Source organism: Panthera onca, chromosome C2 (genome assembly GCF_046562875.1).
Source record: "Panthera onca isolate mPanOnc1 chromosome C2, mPanOnc1 haplotype 2, whole genome shotgun sequence".
Lineage (NCBI taxonomy): Eukaryota > Metazoa > Chordata > Mammalia > Carnivora > Felidae > Panthera > Panthera onca.
This window is the reverse complement of record NC_138347.1, coordinates 87394582-87417186: the sequence shown is the minus strand read 5'-3', so window position 1 is coordinate 87417186 and position 22605 is coordinate 87394582. Positions and strand designations below refer to the sequence as shown.

The 22605-nt window shown below is 38.6% G+C and overlaps 1 protein-coding gene across 2 annotated transcripts in view; it reads right to left on the bottom strand.

Annotated features, from left to right (window-relative positions):
* The window catches only part of MRPL47 (mitochondrial ribosomal protein L47), a 34926-nt gene extending 12358 nt beyond the window's left edge, over window positions 1-22568 (bottom strand). Inside the window, exons 1-4 of one of the 2 annotated variants that reach the window (XM_060639269.3) lie at window positions 22426-22568; window positions 19692-19843; window positions 19057-19117; window positions 1273-1369 (exon numbers count right to left, since the gene is read on the bottom strand). In XM_060639269.3, coding sequence (XP_060495252.1) covers window positions 1273-1369; window positions 19057-19117; window positions 19692-19843; window positions 22426-22523 — 408 coding nt within the window. In that variant the 5' untranslated portion in view covers window positions 22524-22568. The other variant, XM_060639271.3, reaches the window with a different exon arrangement.
* Window positions 22569-22605: the final 37 nt, after the last annotated feature.

Below are 22605 nucleotides of genomic sequence, written 5' to 3'. Positions count from 1 at the left end.
TCAGCTGGTTAAGTGTCCAACTCTTGATTTCGGCTCAAGTCATGGTCTCATCTCATGGTCGTGAGATTGAGCTCCACGTCTGGCTTGCTTGGGATTCTCATACTCTCCCTGTGCCCCTCCCCCCACACTCGCATGCACTGTCTCTCTCAAAATAAATAAACAAACATTAAAAAAAAAAAATGTGTGGGGCGCCTGGGTGGTGCAGTTGGTTAAGCGTCCAACTTCAGCCAGGTCACGATCTCGCGGTCCGTGAGTTCGAGCCCCGCGTCAGGCTCTGGGCTGATGGCTCGGAGCCTGGAGCCTGTTTCCGATTCTGTGTCTCCCTCTCTCTCTCTGCCCCTCCCCCGTTCATGCTCTGTCTCTCTCTGTCCCAAAAATAAATTTAAAAAAAAAAAAAAAAAAAAAAAAAGTTGAAAAAAAAAAAAAATGTGTACAGCCTTGAAAAAGAAAAGGCAGATCTACATATACTGAAAGGGAAAAGTACCCAGGATATACTAGGTACGTGAAAGTACAAATGTCAGGAGAGTTTATAAGAGTTTATAACCAAATTAGATAAATTATGTATTAAATAATTATGTAATAATTTTATTATGTAAATAAAAATAATTAGGCACACTTCTACATGCAGAAAAAAATTCTGCTGGATAAACAGGAAACATATACAAATAATTACCTATAGGAGTGGAAATCATGAACCTAAGGGGATTTTTTTTTTAATGATGAAGAAAACCTAATTTGAACAATAGTTGACCTTTTCACAACAATGTGAATGTACTTAATACTACTAAACTATACTGTTAAAAATGATTTAAGAAGGTAAGTTTTATGTTATGTGTTTTTTACTACAATAAAAAAAAAAAAATGCACTCAAAACTTTGACCTGGTTGGTAGGGCAGTGGCTAAACTGAAACCAGCAATTTAAAATGGTGCAGCTACTTTAAAGAACAGTTGGGCTGTTTCCCAAAATGTTAAATGTAGATTTACCAGCAATTTCACTCCTATCTATGTACCCAAGAGAAATAAAAGCCCATGTCCACACATCTGTTGAGGGTTGCAGATGGGAATGGGGAGGGACTACAGATTGGCATGACACTTCATTTTGGAGTGATGGAGATATTCTACAATAGTGATGTTGCACAACTCTGTACATTTACTAAACATCAAGCAGAAACTTTAAAAAAGAAATCTACTTGCCAAGAAATACAGGAACCATAGACTTACATGTTTTGGACTTTATCCCACACAATAGTCTCTAGCCTCCACAAATGTTACCTTTTCTAACCGCTCCGGACTTGGCATTGGCAACCTCTGCCGCTTGGCCTCCTGCTCTAAAGTTAAGAGCATGTTTCTTTCTTTCAGTAGGACATACCTGTGTCAAAGAACACAAAGCTTGTGATGCTATTCTATGATTACATTAAGGCTATAGTTTTTGACATCAAAACTAATGATCTGTACTCAAAAATCCTTTAGAAATCTCAATATACAGATCATTACAAAGAATTATCGTTTAAACAGAGCTGTATGAATTCTTACTCATTTGTTCAGTAAATTTTCCATGTGCCACATACTGTATTAAGTGCCAAGAGAGTTACATAAAATATAAAAAATAATCCCTACACTCCAAGTAAAGAGAGAAGATAGACGGTAACATTCACTTACTGCCTATTACATGCCACGCAATGTGCTAATAAGCGCTTTATATATATTACCTCATCTAATTCTCACATCAACCCTTTGGAGTTGGTACTGTTTCCACTTTTTTTTTTTTTTTTAATTTTAGAGAGGCGGTTGGAGAGAAGAGCAGAGGGAGAGGAAGAGAGAGAATCTTAAGCAGGCTCCATGCTCAGCACAGAGACAGATTTGGGGCTCTATCCCATGACCATGACATCATGACCTGAGCCAAAATCAAGAGTTGAACATTCAACCAACTGAGCTACCCAGGCGCCCCTCTACTTTGTAAAAGAAGAAAGTAAGGGTGACAGAAGTAAGGTATTCTGGGGCACATAACTAATTCAAGATTCATAATCTGGACTCCCTGTGTGCAATATTCTTTTTATTTCTACTTCACTAGGCTGCCTCAGAAAATGTAGTGTGATGTGGTGTACTGAGTGGTACAGACGAGAGAGGGAAGATTTATGTGGGAGAGGTGAGAACATCTCTTCTAGCCAGGATGATCAAAGCAAGCTTCAGAAAGATGGGTTTTGTTAGGCTGGAAAGGAAACCAAAGCAAACATAACCAAAGGTACTAAAGTGGCAAAGGTAAAGTGGGGTAAGTTTTGTGAATAAATGTTTGAGAATTAGAGCTGGAAGAAAGGAAAGGAAATAAATGTCAAGGGCACTGAAAATGACACAAAAGCACTGGGGTATTTTTAGTTAATGGAGGAAGACAATTTTGGGGAAGGAGATAAAATCAGAAGATAAACAGGTTTTAGCCAAGATGAATACTGAACAGCCCTACCTATCCCTTCACCAGTAACCCATGGTAACAGTGCTTTCATACAACTGATTTTTCTACAATGAATCTGTGCTGTTCTACACATAACACTTCTGACACCAAATGAAAGGTTTTTTTTCCAACCTGATGCCAAATACACGCTGACTTTTTAACACCACTTCTCCAGCACTCTGACACTGAGTACCTGTGGTGCCAGATTAGATTGAAGGGTACAGTCCCACAAAACTGTCCCCCCACTTCACATGCCAATAGCAAGTTTCAAAGCCCGCATACATCTGACTAACAACTATAAATTCGGTTTCCAATGACCCCTCCTCCTCTGGTTTGATAATTTAATAGAACTGGTTTATTATAAAGGATACAATTCAGAAGCAGCCAAACAGAAGAGATGCATACGGCGTGGTGTGTGGAAGGGGTGAATAGCGTCCCTGCCTTTTCAGGGTATGTTACCCTAACAGCACCTCCATGTGTTCACCAACTTAGAAGCTCTTCAAACCCAGTTATTCAGGGATTTTTATGGAGGTTTCATACATAAGCACAATTGACTAAATCATGATTCTGGTTAAAGTCAATCCCAGTCCATCTCCTCTCACCAGAGGTGAGGGTGGTGATGAGGCTGAAAGCCCCACCCTCCGATCATGCCTCAAGTCTTTGTGGCTACTAGCCTCTGTCCTGAAGCTACCAAAGGACCCACTAGCAGTTGCTGAATTAGAACAAAAGACACTCCTCTTGGGAAATTCCAAGAGATTTAGGAGCTATATGTCAAGGAATTGGAGACAAAGACCAAATACATATTTCTTATTTTGTCACATGAGTAAGCCAATAATATGAATGGTTTTAATAAGTATTTTACAATTATTTAATCTGCCATGAAAGATAAATAACCTTTAAATCAGGGGATACAACTTTAAATGTCTACTACATTGCCTAGACAGATAAACATTTGTAAGTGAAGTGGGCTCACTGAAGGAACAGATGGGTAAAAAGTGGTCTGTATGGCTCCATTTAGATGGGGTAGTTGCTATACAGCAGCCAGTTGCTACAATGCAGGAAGGCAGGTCCAGTGTTGCCAGATTACACTTCTGATTATTTAAGAGGAACCAGAAATCCTTATTTTTGTGTTAAATTTCCCAATTTTAAAAACAGTACACTCCAAACAAACCCTATCAGCTCAGAGAAATCACTGTCCAGATTGGGAATGAATCTCACTCTGTCTCTACTGACATGAGAGCTACAGTGTTAAGTGTATCCCATCTCCCACTGCTATAAAGGAGCCTCTGTCTCAGAGTACTAATAAAACAGTTCAAATACTAGGGGTCTTTAACAGACCTCAACAGGTTCCTGCCTCTGAACCTCTTCTCTTTTGTCTAGGCACTTTGAGAGACAGAACTCTTTCTCCTCAGTTCCTCTGCCCCTATTGGGTGAAGATCTCTCAGAAAAATACCATACCAGAATTCCTTTCTTCCAAAATGGGGAAATAATTCTAGAATTTGACAGCAGTAATGAAAATAGCCAATCAGATAAATTAAATGGCTCTTTGGGGTGCCTGGGTGTCTCAGTAGGTTAAGCATCTGACTTTGGCTCAGGCCATGATCTCACGGTTCATGTGTTTGGGCCCTACACTGGGTAAGCTCAAGCCCTGCTTTGGGTAAAAACATGAGCCCTGCTTCGGTTGAACCCTTGAACCCCCTTCTCTCTCCTTCTCTCTGCCCCTCGCTCACTGCACTCTCTCTCGCTAAAAAAAAAAAAAAAAAAAAAAAAATTAATTTAAAAAATAGCCCTTTGACATCTTTTTTTGCTCCATCTCTGACAGCACTATAGCTGGAGTCCGGGAACACTGATCATTTGTCCCTATTGGATCAGTTACCGTTCTCTTTAGGGGCAAGGTCTCCAACTGATATTGGTAGAATCCACAGTTCATCTCCCATCAAGATTCAAACAGATCCCTCAAAACCTGTCCCCAGAATTAATGAATATCTTATAAAGAACCTTGCAAGGCATCAAGCCCATAATAAAAGATTACACTAGTCCCTGTAATACCTCTAATTTTACCTATAAGAAAACCCAATGGCTGAGGATGGAGGTTTGTCCAGGACCTCCAAGTAATAAATAACATTGTTATCCTTTGGCATCTTGTTCCTAACCCCTACCCCCATGTTACTGACACCCAATCCTACTGAAAGCAAAATTTTCACCACAACTGATCTATGCAGTGCATATTTTAGTATTTCAGTTGATGAGGATAGCCAAACTTGCACTTGGGAAGAATGGAAAATACACCTGGACAATAATGCTCCAGGACTAGAAAGTCCTTACTTTTAGAAACCTTAAAAACTGATGTGGATGACAGAGTTTTCTGGAGGCTCTACTTTATTAAAATATGTAGATTATTTGCCTCCTTGCTTCCCTTCTCAAAACTCTTCACAGGAAAACAGCATCTACCTGTTACAAGTTTTGGCTTTAGGGACATAAACTCTCCAAAGAAAAATTGCAGTTTGCTCAAACTCAGGTTTGATACTTAGGGCACCTGATCTTGGAACAAGGACATTTGGATTCAGGTAGACTTCAAGACATCCTGAACTTCCCCAAACCTACAACTAAGTGCCAGTTAAGAGGTTTTCTTGGACTTATTTGCTACTGTTGAAAATGAGATTCCAAACTTCTTACTGCTCTAACTCTATATATGCTTTACTAAAAAATGACAAGCTTGACCTTATTGTTTGGAAAGGATGGGAAGACATAGCCTTTGGGAACTTTAAAGAAGAGCCTAATAAATGCCTTCTGCCCTCTGGAATGCTAATTATCAACTTTCCTTTTTCCTCTTAGATAAGAGGGAAGGGAATGCTCTTGGGGGAGTACTCACCCAAAAACATGGGGACCATCATCAACACACAGGGCATTATACCTACCAACTACTCCCTGGGGCACAGGAGTCCCCCTTGTCTCAGAGCCATTCCTGCCACCACCCTTTTAGTTAAGGCCACTAACGAAATAGTAATGGGATCCCCTTTACCATCTTTGTATTGTGGCCAAGGACAAAACCACAAATATTTATGCCAATGGCTGGTATGCCTTTAGAGTAGCTGATGAGTTTGGAATATTATGGAAACAAGGTTTCCTTACATCTAATGGGGATAAAATTAAAAATGACTCCTATGTCCAAAATTTACTAGATGTCATACTTAAAAAAATTTTTTTAACGTTTATTTATTACTGAGAGAGAGAGACAGCATGAGCATGGGAGGTGCAGAGAAAGGAGGAGACACAGAATCTGAAGCAGGCTCCAGGCTCTGAGCTATTGGCATAGAGCCTGACATGGCCTTGAACCCACGAACCGCGAGATCATGACCTGAGCTGAAGTCAGACGCTTAACCAACTGAGCCACCCAGGCGTCCCAATATGCCATACTTTTACTGGCTGTTCTGGCTATTATTATTTTTTTTTGGTTTCAAGAGTAGAATTTAGTAGGGCCCCCCGGTGGCTCAGTCGGTTAAGTGACCGACTTTGAATTTGTGAGTTCAAGCCCTGCATCGGGCTCTATGCTGACAGCTCAGAGCCTGGAGCCTGCTTTGGATTCTGTGTCTCCCTCTCCTCTTCGTGCTCTGTCTCTCTCTCTCTCTCTCTCAAAAATAAATAAACGTTAAAAAAATTTAAAAAAAAACTTTTTTTTTTAACGTTTATTTATTTTTGAGACAGTGAGAGACAGAGCATGAACAGGGGAGGGGCAGAGAGAGAGGGAGACACAGAATTTGAAACAGGCTCCAGGCTCTGAGCTGTCAGCACAGAGCCCGACGTGGGGCTCGAACTCACGGACCGTGACATCATGACCTGAGCCGAAGTCGAACGCTTAACTGACCAAGCCACCCAGGCGCCTCCAAAAAAATTTTTTTTAAACAAAATAGAAAGAAGAGTAGAATTTAATGATTAATCACTTACATATAAAGCTCTGGCTATTATTAATATTCCAGGGGATTCCAGACTTAACTTCCTGGACGCCAAAGGAAACCACCTCACTGATATTTCTGCCTAAAACGCTGCTCTCAAGGAAACCAGGAGCCAAACCTCTGTCATGGTCCAAAGGGATGTTCTCCCAAATAGTAATTTGGAAAAAAAAAATGATCAGAAATACCCAACAATTGCCCCAGAGAGGGAATAACAATATTGGAAATCTAATTAATTGTTCCATAAGAAAGAGAGAACTTTGGTTTGGATCAAGTAACAATCCTGCCCTACCAGAAAATCTAAAATTCCCAATTACCACTGTATATGCATAAACAGTATCTACTCACATGATAGCATTCATGAACCAATATTGGTGGGGAAATGTTAATAAGGTAACAAAAGTGCCTACCTCCCTTGTCCCACCAAAATACAATACAAAGAAACCTGTTCACACAAATGAATTTCATACAGTTCCCCCGTTTCATGGATGTATATATGTTTTAGTCATGGTTTGTATGTTTTCTCACTCACCAAAGCTTTCTCTTGTAGATAGGTTAATGCTTCTTCTGTGGCTAAAATTCTGTTAGAAAAAGATTATCCCTACCTGGGGAAACCCTCTTGAACTCCACAATGATTGGTGAATGCACTTTACTAATTAGGTGCTTCAACCAGTCTGTGCTGTTTGGCCGGTTTTATAACACTTTTATTCTGCATATCGTCCTCAAACCTTGGGGTAGTTGAATGTACTAACAGCACTATTAAGACTCAATTGGGCAAAATTTGTAGAGACCCTCCAAATACCCTGGCCAAAAGCACTGCTATTAGTCTTTCTAAATCTCAAATCTACCCCCTTTGAAATTCATAAGCTTTCATCCCATGAGATAGTCACAGAACATCCATTGTAGTTGGCCCCTGCCTCCTGTGACCCAGAGCTGACAGAAGGAAGACAGACATCAATATTGTAAAGGCCCAATTACTTCCATTAAAACTAACTATGCTTTGTTAGAGCCATCTTTTCACAGTGCACTCCCTGGAGATGGCAACCTTAAGCATCACACTTTGCAACCTGGAGATTTCGTCTACTGAAAAAGACTAAAACTACTCTCCAAACTCCAAAACTACTCTCTTCAACCTTGCTGGGAAGGTACATACCTGCATGAGAAACTGCTAACTAACCCTCGTGCCGCCAAGGAATAGAATCCTGGATTCACATGACACATCTAAAGAAAGCACTAAACCCTGACTGGACCTGCACACCATCTAGTGACCTGAAAGTAAAGATTTCCTGGAATTGAAGCAGAAATGACAAGACAGCTTTATCAACATGTCCAGACCAGGCCTGCATACCTTTTCCTGTTTGCTTCTCCCAACTCTTTAGCTGAAAGTGGAAAGAAAACACCCTTATGTGCATTTCCCAAATGCTTGTGAAAGGGGGCAACATCTTTTTTTTTCATTATGGGCTTTCAGAAACAGCTTCATCATGATCTTGTGATGAACTACTTTTTTCACTTGCTTTTTCTGAAGGGTTAGAAGGTTCAGAATTCCAAAAGTCTTTCATCTAACCTATTATCTGATTCTGGATTCTTATCCAAATTCACAGTCTCTGAATATGTAACCTTATAGGTTGTATCACTGGATAATGTCTATTTTCTTTTCTTTTTTTTTTTTAACATTTCTTTATTTTTGAGAGAGAGAGAGAGACCGAGTATGAGCGGGAGAGGGGCAGAGATACAGAGAGGGATACACAGAATTGGAAGCAGGATCCAGGCTCTGAGCTGCCAGCACAGAGCCCGACATGGGGCTCGAACCCATGAACCGCGAGATCATGACCTGAGCTGAAGTCAGATGCTTATCCAACTAAGCCACCCAGGCACCCGTGGATAATGTCTATTTTCAAATAGTTCTTTTGAGATAATACTGTTTTAATACACCTCTGAAGTTTTGCTATTTTTTGCAAAAGTTCATTAACTATTGATCCATGTGTATACCTGCACTGTGTCTTCCAAAATGCACTTGATCAATTCTTCCAATGAGCTCTTGCAGAGTCCCCTATTTTGCTTTCATGGCCACTTTTAAGTGGGGACTTGCAGGAGGCATACATGACTCTGGGATGGAGTTTGCCTCTGTATGGAGAACTTTCTCCTATAAGTTGGAGTAAGTGCCAATAAATATCTTCAGCTGACTACTTTCAGACCTAGGGTCTTATTTAGAACCATAAAACAATTTTGAATTATTTTACTTCTTGTGTTTTATATAATTACTTAAAATTCTTATACTTTGTTTCTTTTAAACTTCTGTAAAAATGAGGCACCCAGACACATGGAAGATGGCAGAGTAGGAGGATCCTAGGCTCACCTCATCCCATGGACACACCTAGATAACACCCACCTCAATGTAAGTAACCCAGAAAATGACCCAAAGACTGGCATAATAGACTTTTTCACAGCTAAACGTAGAGAAGAGGCCACACCGAAGAGGGTAGGAAGGATGGAGACATAGTAGAGAGGCAAACAAACACAGGACCGTCTGTAAGAGGGACAGGGTGGGCACAGAAGAGAGGAGAGAGGAGCAGACCCCACCCCAGGCACCCCAGGCATGCAGGACCAGCACTGGGAAGATAGATTCCCATGACATAAAATTCCCATCCCATAATTCTCCCTTTGAAAACCAGAGGGGCTTAATTTCTTGAGTTCTTGTTGTCACGGGGGTTTAACACTTAGAACTTTAAAAATCAGCAGGCTTGGGTCAGGGAGAGTAGAAGGCCAAGAGGAAACTGAGTCCCCATCCTTAAAGAGACAAGACAACAAATAGCCCCGCTGAGATTCAGCACAGAGCACCAGTTTGAAAGACGCCTGGGGTGTACAAGGAGATTTGTTTGCTAATTTGGGGGCCTATGCTGGAGGGGCAAGTCTTAGGGAGACTTCTCCAGGAACAAAGGAATTGGTGGGCACCATCTCTTTCCCCCACTCTCCAGGCTAGATACAGACACCCGTGGGAACCAATGCAGTGCAAACAGTCTCTACCTAGCTCACTAACAGTGTGCCTGGCCCCCAACCACTTTTGCAGATCTACCCCTTCCAACCCAGCTTCTTCCTATAGCAGACCTGAGCAAACCCTGCTATCACTGTGCACCTGCCCCTGTGTTCCTCTGTGGACTTGCTCCCTCCAACTCTCTCTTAGTAGGCGTCCATCCAAAGTGACACCACAAGCCTGGAAGTGTGCAAGCAGCCCTGATGGGTTAGCATCACCCCAAATTGATTCCTGTCCCGGGGAAAGAGGAAGATAACCGCACACGCTAGTTCCACTGTGGTCCCAGCAGCGGACTGGGGGCAGACATCTGGTGTGACTACAGGCCTTGTCCAACAATGAAAGCTTCTTAGAGGACAACACAGAGAATACCCTACAGTTCAGTGCAACTGCAGCTCTGGCAAACACCTAGTCTGACCCAACTCAAGCTAAGGTTACCCCAGACAGGCCCACTAACAACACAGGAACAAAACTCTGGCTGCAACATGCAGAGAACCATTGTAAATGACTGACAAGGCAGATACACTTCAGCCGCAAGAGTAAGGTGCATGCCACACTCATAGGAAACACCCCTGAAGCACCAGGTTCAGGTGAAGTGCAGGGCACTTTAGGAACTCTACTTCATAAGACCACTACTTTCAAGAGCAGGAGAGATAGCTGACTTTCCTAGCACACAGAAACAGATGAAAAGAGTTAGACAAAATGAGGAGACAGAGGAATATGTCCCAAGTGAAAGAACAGGACAAAATCACAGCAAGAGACCTAAACGGAATGGAAATAAGCAATATTCGTGACAAAGAATTTAAACTAATAGTCATAAAGATACTTCCTGGACTTGAGAAAAGAGTGGAGGACCTTGGTGAGACCCTCAACAAAGAGACAGAAAATGTAACTCAATAACTTACATTAAAAATACACTAAACAGGGGTGCCTGGATGGCTCAGTTGGTTAAGCGTCCAACTCTTGATCTCAGCTCGGGTCTTTGAGTTTGAGCCCCACGTTGGGCTCTGCACTGACAGTGCAGAGTCTTCTTGGGATTCTCTCTCTCTCCCACTTTCTCTCTGCCAATCCCCCACTCGCACGCGCGCACTCTCAATCTCTCTCCCTAAAAATAAATAAATAAACTTAAAAAAATACATAAAAAATACATTAAATAGAATAAATGCTAGACTAGAGGAAGCAGAAGTATGGATCAACAACCTGGGGTGCAGAGTAATGGAAAGCAATCTTGCTGAATGGGAGAGAGAAAAAAAATAATTAAAAAAAAATTTTTAAATAGGCTTAGAGAACTCAGCAACACCATCAAACATAATACCATTAGCATTATAGAGATCCCAGAAGGGGAAGAGAGAGAAAAGGGGGCAGAAGAGTTTTGTGAAGAAATAATAGCTGAAAACTTCTTGAATCTGAGAAAGGAAATAGAAATCCAGGAGGCACAGAGCGCTCCCAACAAAATCAACCCAAGGAAGGCCACACCAAGACACTTAGTAATTCAAAGGGCAAAAAGTAGTGAACAATTTTAAAAGTAGCAAAAGAAAACTGTTACATACAAGGGGAATCCCCTAAGGCTATCAGTTGATTCTCAACAGAAACTTTCTAGGCCAGAAGGGAGTGGCATGATATATATTAAGTGCTGAAAGAAAAAAACCTGCAACAAAGATACTCTAACATTCAGGAAGGCTACCACTCAGAATAACAGGAGAGATAAAGAGTTTCCCAGACAAAAGCTAAAGGAATTCATCACTAAACCAGCTTTATAAGAAATGTTAAAGAGGATTCTGAGTAGAAAGGAAAGACCAAAGGAAAGTAGGAAGCAAAGGGCAATAAAATTAAGTATATCTATAAAAATCAATCAAGGATTTTACAAAATAAAAGGATGTAAAGTAGGACACTATATACCTAAAATGTGGGGGAGAGAGGAGTAAAAATTTAGTGATTTTAGGATGGGTTCCAAACTCAAGCGACCATTAACTTAATACAGACTGCTATATGCACAAAATGTTATATATAAACCTTATAGTAGCCACAAATCAAAAACTGGCAATAGATATATAAAAAATAATGAGAAAGGAATCCAAGTATATCCCTAAAGAAAGCCAGCAAACTGTAAGAGAGCAAGAGAAGGAACAGAGAAGGACAAAAATAATCATAAAACAATAACAAAATGGTTACATGCCTATCAATAACTACTTTGAATATAAATGGACTAAACACCAAATCAAAAGACATAAGGTGATGGAATGGATAAAAAAAACAAGATCCATCTATATGCTGCCTACACAAGACTCATTTCCGACCTAAACACACATGCAGATTCAAAGTAGAGGGATGGAAAAGCATTTATCATGCAAATAGAAATGAAAGGAAACCTCGGGTAGCAATACTTACAATGGACAAAATGGATTTTAAAACAAAGACTGTAACAAGAGACAAGGAAGGATGCTATATAATCATAAAGGGAAAAATCCAACAAGAATACGTAACAATTGTATTTATGCACCTAAAAACCTAAAGCAGCTAATAACAAACATAAAGGAAATAATCAACAGTAAATACAATAATAGCAGGGGACTTTAATACCCCACTTATATCAATGGATAGATCATCTATCTAAACAGAAAATCAACAAGGAAACAGTGGCTCTGAATGACACACGGAACCAGATGGATCTAAAAGATATTCCATCCTAAAAAAGCAGAATACACAGTCTTTTCAAGTGTAGAAAAGAGCATTCTCCAGAGTAGATCACATGTTAGGGCACAAAAGAAGTCTTAACAAATTCAAAAAATTCAAAGTCATACTATGCATCTTTTCTGACCACAATGCTATGAAACCAGAAATCAACTACAAGAAAAATCTGGAAAAAACGCAAATACATGGAGGTTAAATAACATGCTACTAAACAATGAATATGGCATCGACGGGGCGCTTGGTTGGATCAGTCGGTTAAGCGTCCGACTTCGGCTCAGGTCATGATCTAGCAAGTTCGTGGGTTCAAGCCCCGCATCAGGCTCTATGCTGACAGCTCAGAGCCTGGAGCCTGCTTTGGATTCTGTGTCTCCCTCTCTCTCTGCCCCTCCTCTGCTCGGGCTGTCTCTCTCTCAAAAATAAATAAACATTAAAAAAAATTTTTTTTTTAAAAAACAGTGAATGGGGACAAAAAAATCCAATGAACACAATGAATGGGTCAACCAAGAAATCAAAAAGGAAATTATAAAATACACGGAGACAAATGAAAATGAAGACACAACACTCTGAAATCACTGGGATGCAGCAAAAGTAGTTCTAAGAGGGGAATTAATAGCAATACAGGCCTATATTAATAAGCAAGAAAAATCTCAAATAAACAACCTAACCTTACACCTAAAGGAGTTAGAAAAAGAACAACAAACAACCCAAAGCCAGTAGGAAGAAGGAAGGAATAAAGATTAGAGCAGAGATCAATGAAACAGAAACAAAAACAATAGAACAGCTCAATGAAACTAGGAGCTGGTTCTTTGAAAAGATCAATAAAATTAATAAACCTTTAGCCAGGCTCATTAAAAAAAAAAAGAGAGAGAAAGAACTCAAAATCAGAAAGAGGAGAAATAACTGACAACATAGAAATAACAAGGATTATAAGAGAATATTATGAAAAATTATATGCCAACAAATTTGACAACCTAGAAAAAATGAATTCCTAGAAACATATAACCTCCCAAAACAGAATCAGGAAGAAATAGATAACTTGAACAGACCAATGACCAGCAATGAAATTGAAGCAGTAATCAAAAAATTCCCAACACACGAAACTAAAGGACCGGATGGCTTCACAGGAGAATTCTATCAAACACTTTTTATAAAAGAGTTAATACTTCTTCTTCTCAAACTATTCCAAACAATAGAAAAGGAAAGAAAGCTTCCAAATTCATTCTATGAGACCAACAGTACCCTGATACCAAAACTAGATAAAGACACTACAAAACTCCAGGCCAATAGCTCCAAAGAACATAATGCAAAAATCCTCAACACAATACTAGTGAAACAAATCCAACAATACATTAAAAACAATAATTTACCATAATCAAGTAGGATTTATTCCTGGGATGCAAGGGTGGTTCAAAAATCACAAATCAATCAATGTGATACATCACAGCAACAAGAAAAAAAGAAAAAACCTATGATCATTTGAATAGATGCAGAAAAAGCATCTGACAAAATACAACATCTATTCATGATAAAAACCCTCAACAAAGTAGATTTAGAGGGACTATATCTCAACATAAAAAAGGCCATATATGAAAAACCCATAGCTAACATTATACTCAATGGTGAAAAACTGAGAGCTTTTCCCCTAAGATCAGGAACAAGACAAGGATGTCCACTCTCATCACTTATATTCAACATAGTACGAGGAAGTCCTAGCTACAGCAATCAGACAACAAAAAGAAATAAAAGGCATCAAAATTGGTAAGGAAAAAATAAAACTTTTGCTATTTGCAGATGACTTGATACTATATATAGAAAATGCTAAAGACTCTACCAAAAAAACTACTAGAACTGACAAATGAATTCGGTAAGGTCACAGGATACAAAATCAATCCACAGAAATCTGTTGTATTTTTATACACTAATAATGAAGCAACAGAAAGAGAAATTAAGAAAACAATCCCATTTATAACTGCACCAAAAATAGTAAGGTACCTAAGAATAAATTTAACCAAGGAGGTGAAAGATCTGTACTCTGAAAATTAAAACACTGATGAATGAAACTGAAGATGATACAAACAAAAAGATATTCCATGCTCATGGACTGGAGAACAAATATTATTCAAATGGCCATACTACCCAAAGCAATCTATAGATTTAATGCAGTCCCTATCAAAATACCACCAGCATTTTTCACAGAACCAGAATAAACACTCCTAAAATTCATATGAAACCACAGAAGACCCTGAATAGCCAAAGCAATCTTGAAAAAGAAGAACAAAACTGGAGGTATCACAATCCCAGATTTCAAGTTGTATTACATACCTGTAATCAAGAGAGTATGGTACTGATGCAAAAAGAGACACATAGATCAACAAAACAGAATAGAGAGCTCAAAAATAAACCCACCATTATCTGGTCAATTAATCTTTGACAAAGGAGGCAAGACTATGCAGTGGGAAAGACAGTCTCTTCAACCTTCAACAAATGGTGTCGGGAAAACTGGACTGCTACATGCAAAAGAATGAAACTGGACTGCTTTCTTACACTATACACAAAAATAAACTCAAAGTGTATTAAAGATCTAAATGAGAGACCCAAAACCATAAAAATTCTAGAAGAGGGTATATGCAGCAATTTCTTTGATATCAGCTGTTAACAGTATTTTTCTAGATAGATCTCCCGAGGTAAAGGAAACAAAAGCAAAAATAAACTATGGGAACTACTCAAAATAAAAAGCTTCCACACCGCAAAGGAAATAATCAAGAAAACAAAAAGACAACATAGTTAATGGGAGAGGATGTTTGCAAATAACATATCTGATAAAACATCAGTATCCAAAATATATAAAGAACTTCTATAACTCAACACTAAAAAACCCCAACAAATAACCCAATTAAAAAATAAACAGAAGGCATTAGCAGACATTTCCCCAAAGAACACACACACAGATGGCCAACAGACACATGAAAAGATGCTCAACATTACTCATCATCAGGGGAATGCAAATCAAAATCACAATGAGGTATTATTTCATACCTATCAGAATGGCTAAAATAAAAAACACAAGAAACAAGTATTGGAGAGGATGTGGAGAAAAAGGAACTCTTGTGTACTGTTGGTGGGAATGTAAACTGGTACAGCCACTGTAGAAAACAGCATGGAGGTTCCTCAAAAAATTAAAAATAGAATTACCAAATGACCCAGTAATCCCACTATTAGGTATTTACCCAAAGAATACTAAAACACTGGGGCACCTGGGTGGCTCAGTCAGTTAAGTGTCTGACTTTGGCTCAGGTCATGATCTCACCGTTCGTGAGTTCGAGCACCGTATCAAGCTCTGTGCCAACTGCTTGGAGCCTGGAGCCTGCTTCGGATTTTGTGTCTCTCTCTACCCCTCCCCCACTCACACTCTGTCTCTGTCTCTCAAAAATGAATAAATGTTTAAAAAAATAAATAAAAAATACTAAAACACTAACTTGAAAAGATATATGCACCATGTTTACTGCAGCATTATTTACAATAGCCAAAGTATGGAAGCAACCCAAGTATCCATCAATAGAAGAATGTTAGATAAAGAAGATGTGGTATATATGTACACTAGAATATTAGTCATAAAGAATGAAAGCTTGACATTTGCAACAACACGGATGGATCTAGAGGGTACAATGTTAAAATGAAATAAGTCAGAGAATGACAAATAGTGTATGATTTCACTCATATGTGGAATTTAAGAAACAAAACAAAGTATAAAAGAGAAAAAAAAAGAGAGTCTTAGAGAACAAACTGATGGTTACCAGAGGGTAGGTAGGCACTGAGATGGGTGAAACAGGTGAAGATTAGTAAGAGTACACTTATGGTGAAAAGCACTGAGTAACTGGGTCAATCAGGTATTGTATACCTGAAACTAACATAACACTAAGTTAATTATACTGGAAATTTAAAAAAAGAAAATGATGCACCCAATAAGAGATGATCTCCAACAGTTGGGACCTAGAGAAAATATAAACTTTAGATGGGAAGTGCCTAAGAATTCTCCCTCCTAATCTTCCTGTTACTTAAATGTGATCTGAAGTGGTTTCCAACTATTAGGCACCTTCCCTCCAAGGTAGGACAGGACAACCAGGAAAGGTTCTTCCTGACACTGAAGGAAAAAACCACTAAATATAGAAAAACGGACTCTTCCTCAGCACTGCTTTCAAGGAGAGATCTTGATCAAAAGGGGGAAATGTGAGGGGCACCTGGGTGACTCAGTCAGTTAGCATCCGACTTCAGCTCAGGTCATGATCTTGCAGTTTGTGAATTCGGGCCCTGTGCTGACAACTCAGAGCCTGGAGCCTGCAGCTTGCTTTGGCTTCTGTGTCTCCCTCTCTATCTGTCCCTCTCCTACTCACACTCTTTCTCTCTCCAAAATAAATAATCGTTAAAAAAAAATTGAAAAAAAAAAAAAAAAGGAGGGGAATGTGAAAATTAATAAAAGGAAACCTCACTAAAGTAGACTGGAGATCCTAGAAGGGGAGCCATACCATTCCATGTCAGTTACAGGAAAAACTGTCAATTACAGATCCCTAATAGAAGACTCAACAGGAAAGAATCATCAATTACAGGCCCCAAAGGGAAAGATAAACAAGGCCATCTACAAGAAATTGACTACCTCTGAAACTCAGCCAATGAGTAACCATCATCACTCTGAACTCCTGCTTTTGTACAACACTTTCATTCAAAACAATCCCTTCCAACCTCCTCTTCCTTCTCCATAAAATAATATTCCTTTGTAGGATTTGTCTATGGTTTTGCCACAGCTTGCTTGTCCTTAATTAAAAGTGTCTAATTCCCAAATAAACCCATTTTTGCTGATAAAATAACTTATTTTATTTATTTATTAAAGTTTATTTATTTTGAGAGATAGAGACAGCATGAGTAGGGGAGGAGTAGAGAGAGAGAGGCAGAGAGAGAATTCAAGCAGGCTCCACATCATCAGTGCACAGCCCAATATGGGGCTCAAACTCACGAAACTGCGAGATCATGACCTGAGCTGAAACCAAGAGTAGGACACTTAACCAATGGAGCCACCCAGATGCCCCTATTTTTATTCTATTAAAAAAAAATTAAAAAAAAATGTTTATTTATTTTGAGAAAGACGAGAGTGTGTGCACATGTTGAGGAGGAGCAGAGAGAGGGAGAGGGAATCACGAGCAGGCTCCATGCTGTCAGCAGCAGAGACCTATGTAGGGCTCAATCTCACAAACCACACCAAGTGAACCTCATGAACTGTGAGATCAAGACCTGAGCCAAAGTTTAGAGTTGAATGCTTAACCGACTGAGCCACCCAAGCGCCCCAATTATTTTATTGTTAGGTTAATAGCAAAATGGATGAAGGGGGTAAGAAAGTACAAATTTCCAGTTACAATGTAGCAGGACTCTTGCACAGATTCCTGACACCGAGGCCTTTCTTTCCAGTAAACAACTTTATTCGTGCAGGCACTGCTTAGTTGGGTTCCTACAAGAAAAACTGAGTCCCGAATGCCACGCGGCACAGTTTTTTATACGTTTTCTATTTCTTTGTCTCCCATATATGGTAACACACAAACATGCAGTCTGATTAAGTGGTCTCATGTTACAAGGTCATGATGGATGTTGTCACATAGGTGTATAGCCAGGTTGCCTTCAGGTTTTTTGCATTTTTTCTCTCCTTAGGGAGGGGACCCTACCACAAAATAAGTCATGGTGATATAATGTACAGCATGGTGACTGTAGTTAATAATACTGTACTGCATATTTGAAAATAGGTAGGAAATGGGGCGCCTGGGTGGCGCAGTCGGTTAAGCGTCCAACTTCAGCCAGGTCACGATCTCACGGTCCGTGAGTTCGAGCCCCGCGTCAGGCTCTGGGCTGATGGCTCAGAGCCTGGAGCCTGTTTCCGATTCTGTGTCTCCCTCTCTCTCTGTCCCTCCCCCGTTCATGCTCTGTCTCTCTCTGTCCCAAAAATAAATAAACGTTGAAAAAAAAAAAAAAAAAAAAAAAAAAAAAAAAAAAAAAAAGAAAATAGGTAGGAAAGCAGATCTTGAAAGTTCTCATCACAAGGAAAAAAACTTTTCTATGTATGGTGACATATTTGAACCAGACTTACTAAGGTGATCATTTTATAATGCATACAAATACCAAATCATTACAGTGTATCCCTGAAATACAGCGTTATATCAATTACTCCTCAATAAAAATACAAATACAAGTAAATAAATAAATAAATCATCCATTAAAAATGCTTAATGGATGCATTAAACCACACTGACTTAAATCCTCTCAACCCTCTCTAATTCATCAGGAAAATTTGCCAGAAAAATTTAGCTAAATTCCCAATTAAATGCACCCTCCAACATATTTCCCCAGGGCAAATAAGCTAAAGATTCCAGACCATGGATAAGGTAATAAAAAGGAGGAAGGCTTAAATGTGACAAACTCTTCCTATTTCATTTTATTAGTTTACTAAAATTGTTAGTATAAAAATGCTTGTATGGGGATGCCTAGGTGGCTCAGTTGGTTAAACTCTCAACTCTTGATTTCCACTCAGGTCATCATCTCACAGTGAGCTTAAGCCTCTCATCAGCCTCAGTGCCGACTGTACAGAGCCTGCTTGAGAGTCTCTCTCTGCCCCCCACCCCCCCAAAAATTATGCTTTCTCTCTCAAAATAAATAAAATAAACTTAAAGAAAAAGATGCTAGTATGACTGGTAGCAGTTACAGTAAAATTTCTTAATCCCCAACTATTTGAGAACACTAATACATTTGTCTTAAAATCTTTACTGGTTTTACATATCATCCATAGTATTATAAGACAAATCACTTTCTCAATTTCTTACATCAAATAGATGTAAAGTTTATACCTCATTGTCATATTTTAACTGCTTCAAACACCTACATATTAATGTATTCAGTATACTTACCAAAGTTTATGTAAATCTTCATTACTTTTATTCCTTAATTGCTGACAGGTCCACGAAGCTCCTATTAAAATTATGAAATTCACAGACACACACAGAAAAATTTATGAAATTCACAACATGAAATAATTTTCTAGCTATGTGCCTTGTGGCAGATTATTCAACTTCTCTAAACCTGTTTCCTTATCTGTAAAATATAATAGTTTTATCATATCATAGTATAGTACACAATTAGGACTAAACTGGCATTCAATTAGGTAACACATAAAATATTAGTAATGTCACTGGCAATAGCATTAAAAAAATGTTAGTACTAAAAAAGAATGTGTTTCCACAGTTTAATACCAAAATATTTCATATCATTATAAACATGTAATTATCTCTAAAAAATGAAATCTAAACCAAATCTCTGGCCTCACTTCAGTTAACAATTTCAATTTACTCCTCTTCTAAGCCTTTTGTCAACCTGCCAATCAACAATTAACTGTACTATTACATTGTCCTTTTAATTTTCTCTCACATTCCCAAAAGAAATAAAAAAAGGAAACACCTAAATGATCCCCAAGGTGGATAAATAATCCCAAAGTAATGGAGGATTTAATAAATACATTTAATATCAGTCAACCCAAATATCTTACCAGATTTCACTTTTTCTTCCCCCCAATTCTTTGGGTCATCAAAAAATTCTTCCAGTCCTTTTCTTGACAATGTGGTATGAAGTAATCTACACTGGTGAAAAGATGTGACATTTGGTATATTCTTAGGCAAAAGACTAAGAGAAAACCTGCAACTGAACATATATAAACAAGTGATCAGAGTTTTGCAACATTTGGATTTTACAAGCAATAATTGGAATCATTTCCTCATCTACAATGTTAAAAAAAAATTACTCAGGGTTTTTGCACAAAGAACAAACTTATAAAATGCTTTAGAAATAATTTTCAATATTGCATTATAGATGCTGCTACCCTTTAATTTCAGAGATTAATATATTCACATAATTTTGGAGACAGTATCTTGATAAAATTATACTTAAGGTAACACTTTTAGGCTTTTCATTCCTGGCTAGTGGTTACATAAGCAGATAAAAACATTCTGAAGATTAATTTTGCAACATGTATCACAAGCCTCAATGCTTCCCCCTTCAACCCAAAATTCATCTAGAAATTTCAACTAAAAATATGATGAGAATTAATAAAAATATCTATTAAAGCATTATATGTGATATCCAAAAGTTGGTAATAATGTAAATATGCAACCAGGAAATGGTTAAAAAATTACTGTGCATTTGTATAATAATTTATTATGCAGTAATTTAAAAATCACGTTTTTAAAGAATATTTAATAAGCTGGTGAAATAATGTAAAACTCAATAGCAAAGTGTATCACAAGTGTTGTATTCCTACCAAAAAAATTTAACTTGAATCTAACCATGAGGACACAATCAGACAAATCTAAATGGAAGGATAATCTGAAAAGGCTGATCTGCTCAAAAATGTTCTGGATTAAAGATGACTAAGAAGACATGACAACCAACGACAGTAATGAATGATCGTTGGTTGGACCCTGGATAAAAAATTAAGAAAAAATTTGGACTGTATGCTACGTAAAAGCACGGCGACAGTAGTATATTAAATACTCCAGCGTGATCATTGTAGTATCATAGTTATAAAGACAGTGTTCTCGTTCTTAGGAGACATATACTGAAGTGTCACAATGCCTCAAATAGCTCAGAAAAAAATACACATAAGCATGGATATAAAGAGACATAAAAATGTGACAAAATGCTAAGGTTTGCTTAATATAGATGAAGAGTGGTTATTCTTTGTAGTACTCTTACAATTTTTCTGTTGGTTTGAAATTTTTAAATATAAAAAATTGGGGAAACAGGGTAGAGCACCAAAATGCATACATGTAAATATGATTCTGGCTTTATTTTAAAATTACATGTATGTGGGGGCACCTGGGTGGTTCAGTCAGTTAAGTGTCTGACTCTTGATTTCAGCTAGGTCATGATCTCATGGTTTGTGAGTTCAATCCCTGAGTCAAGCTCTGCTCCGACAGCTCAGAGCCTGCTTGGGATTCTCCCTCTTCTCTGTCTCCCACTGCTCCTTCCACCCGCACACCTGCTCTGTCTCTCTCTCAAAAATAAACTTAGAAGAATTACATGTATATGTATATATAAAAAGGAATGTAAGGAAATCTTTGAGTGGCAAAAATTATAGTTGATTATTATTTTCTTCAAAACACTTGCCTTATTTTCCACTTGCCTTATTGTCTGCAAATGAAGCAATATACATTTTGATAATAAAAATCTAAAATTTATTTTATTTACAATTTTTTTTAACGTTTAGTTCTGAGACAGAGCATGAGCAAGTGAGGAGTAGAAACAGAGAGAGACACAGAATCTGAAGCAGGCTCCAGGCTCTGAGCTGCCAGCACAGAGCCCGACTCGGGGCTTGAACTCACTGACTGTGAGATCATGACCTGAGCTGAAGTCAGATGCTTAACTCACTGAGCCACCTAGGTGCCCCTCTAAAATTTATTTTTAAGAAAAAATGACAGTGAATTACAGACAATTGATCCAAGTTTGTCACCTTTATCAAGTTACAACCTGTGAACCTCTGCAAAATGAAAAAAATATTGCTTATCTCTAAAGTAAGTGCAAGTAATATATAGCACATAATAGATGCTCAACAATTGTCTGTGCTGGATTCAAGGACACATACATGACTTCCTTTAAAAAAAAAAATCCGACATACCCAATGATTTATAAAATCCAACTCATTAGAGACAAAATCCAATAAAAGGGAGGAAACCATATACCATAAACTCGTCAGTCTGTCCAGAAGACAGGCTGTCTTTCCAGAAATAATAAACACCATATGTAGGATGTTCCTTTCTCACACCAGCAGAGCTACTTTCCGTTCTTTTGATTACTTTCACTTATTCACTCCACATTTACTGAAAAATCTGATAGATTCTGGAAATACAAAAGCGCCTTGGTTTTTATCCATCCAAACTTGACATAATCTTCAGTTCCATAACCAAATCCTCTTCAGTGCAGTTTTTCCCAACTCACCCATCCAAAGAGGATACTTCTGTACCTCTAGGTTTAAGTCAACAAATACAAATACTTCTGTTATCTACAGACCCCATGGACTGTCTGGTCCGCACTAGGTGACAAGAAAAAGTTTGAGAAAAGACCGGAAATGTCGGAGGTGGACGACTTCTCTAAGGGCATTCCCTTCTCACGCAGGTGAGTTCGGGTTCGGTTACGCGCGCGGCCTCTCAGCTGTTTTCCAGCATCTCGGCAACCAAACAAGATCCAAAGTCGGAGAGGAGAACAAACCTACTCCTCACATCACTTACCCTGTGCTAGGTGGGGCCTGAAGACTTATTAGCGACTTAGAAGCTTTCAGCCCGGTTAAGACTTTTCTGCAAACACTGCCCAAACTGGCCGCAGCCATGTCTCCACAGAAAGTAAGGATACCGCGGTTTCTCCACAATGATGTCACTTCCTGTGTCTCAGGCCGACCGGATGGAGAAAAC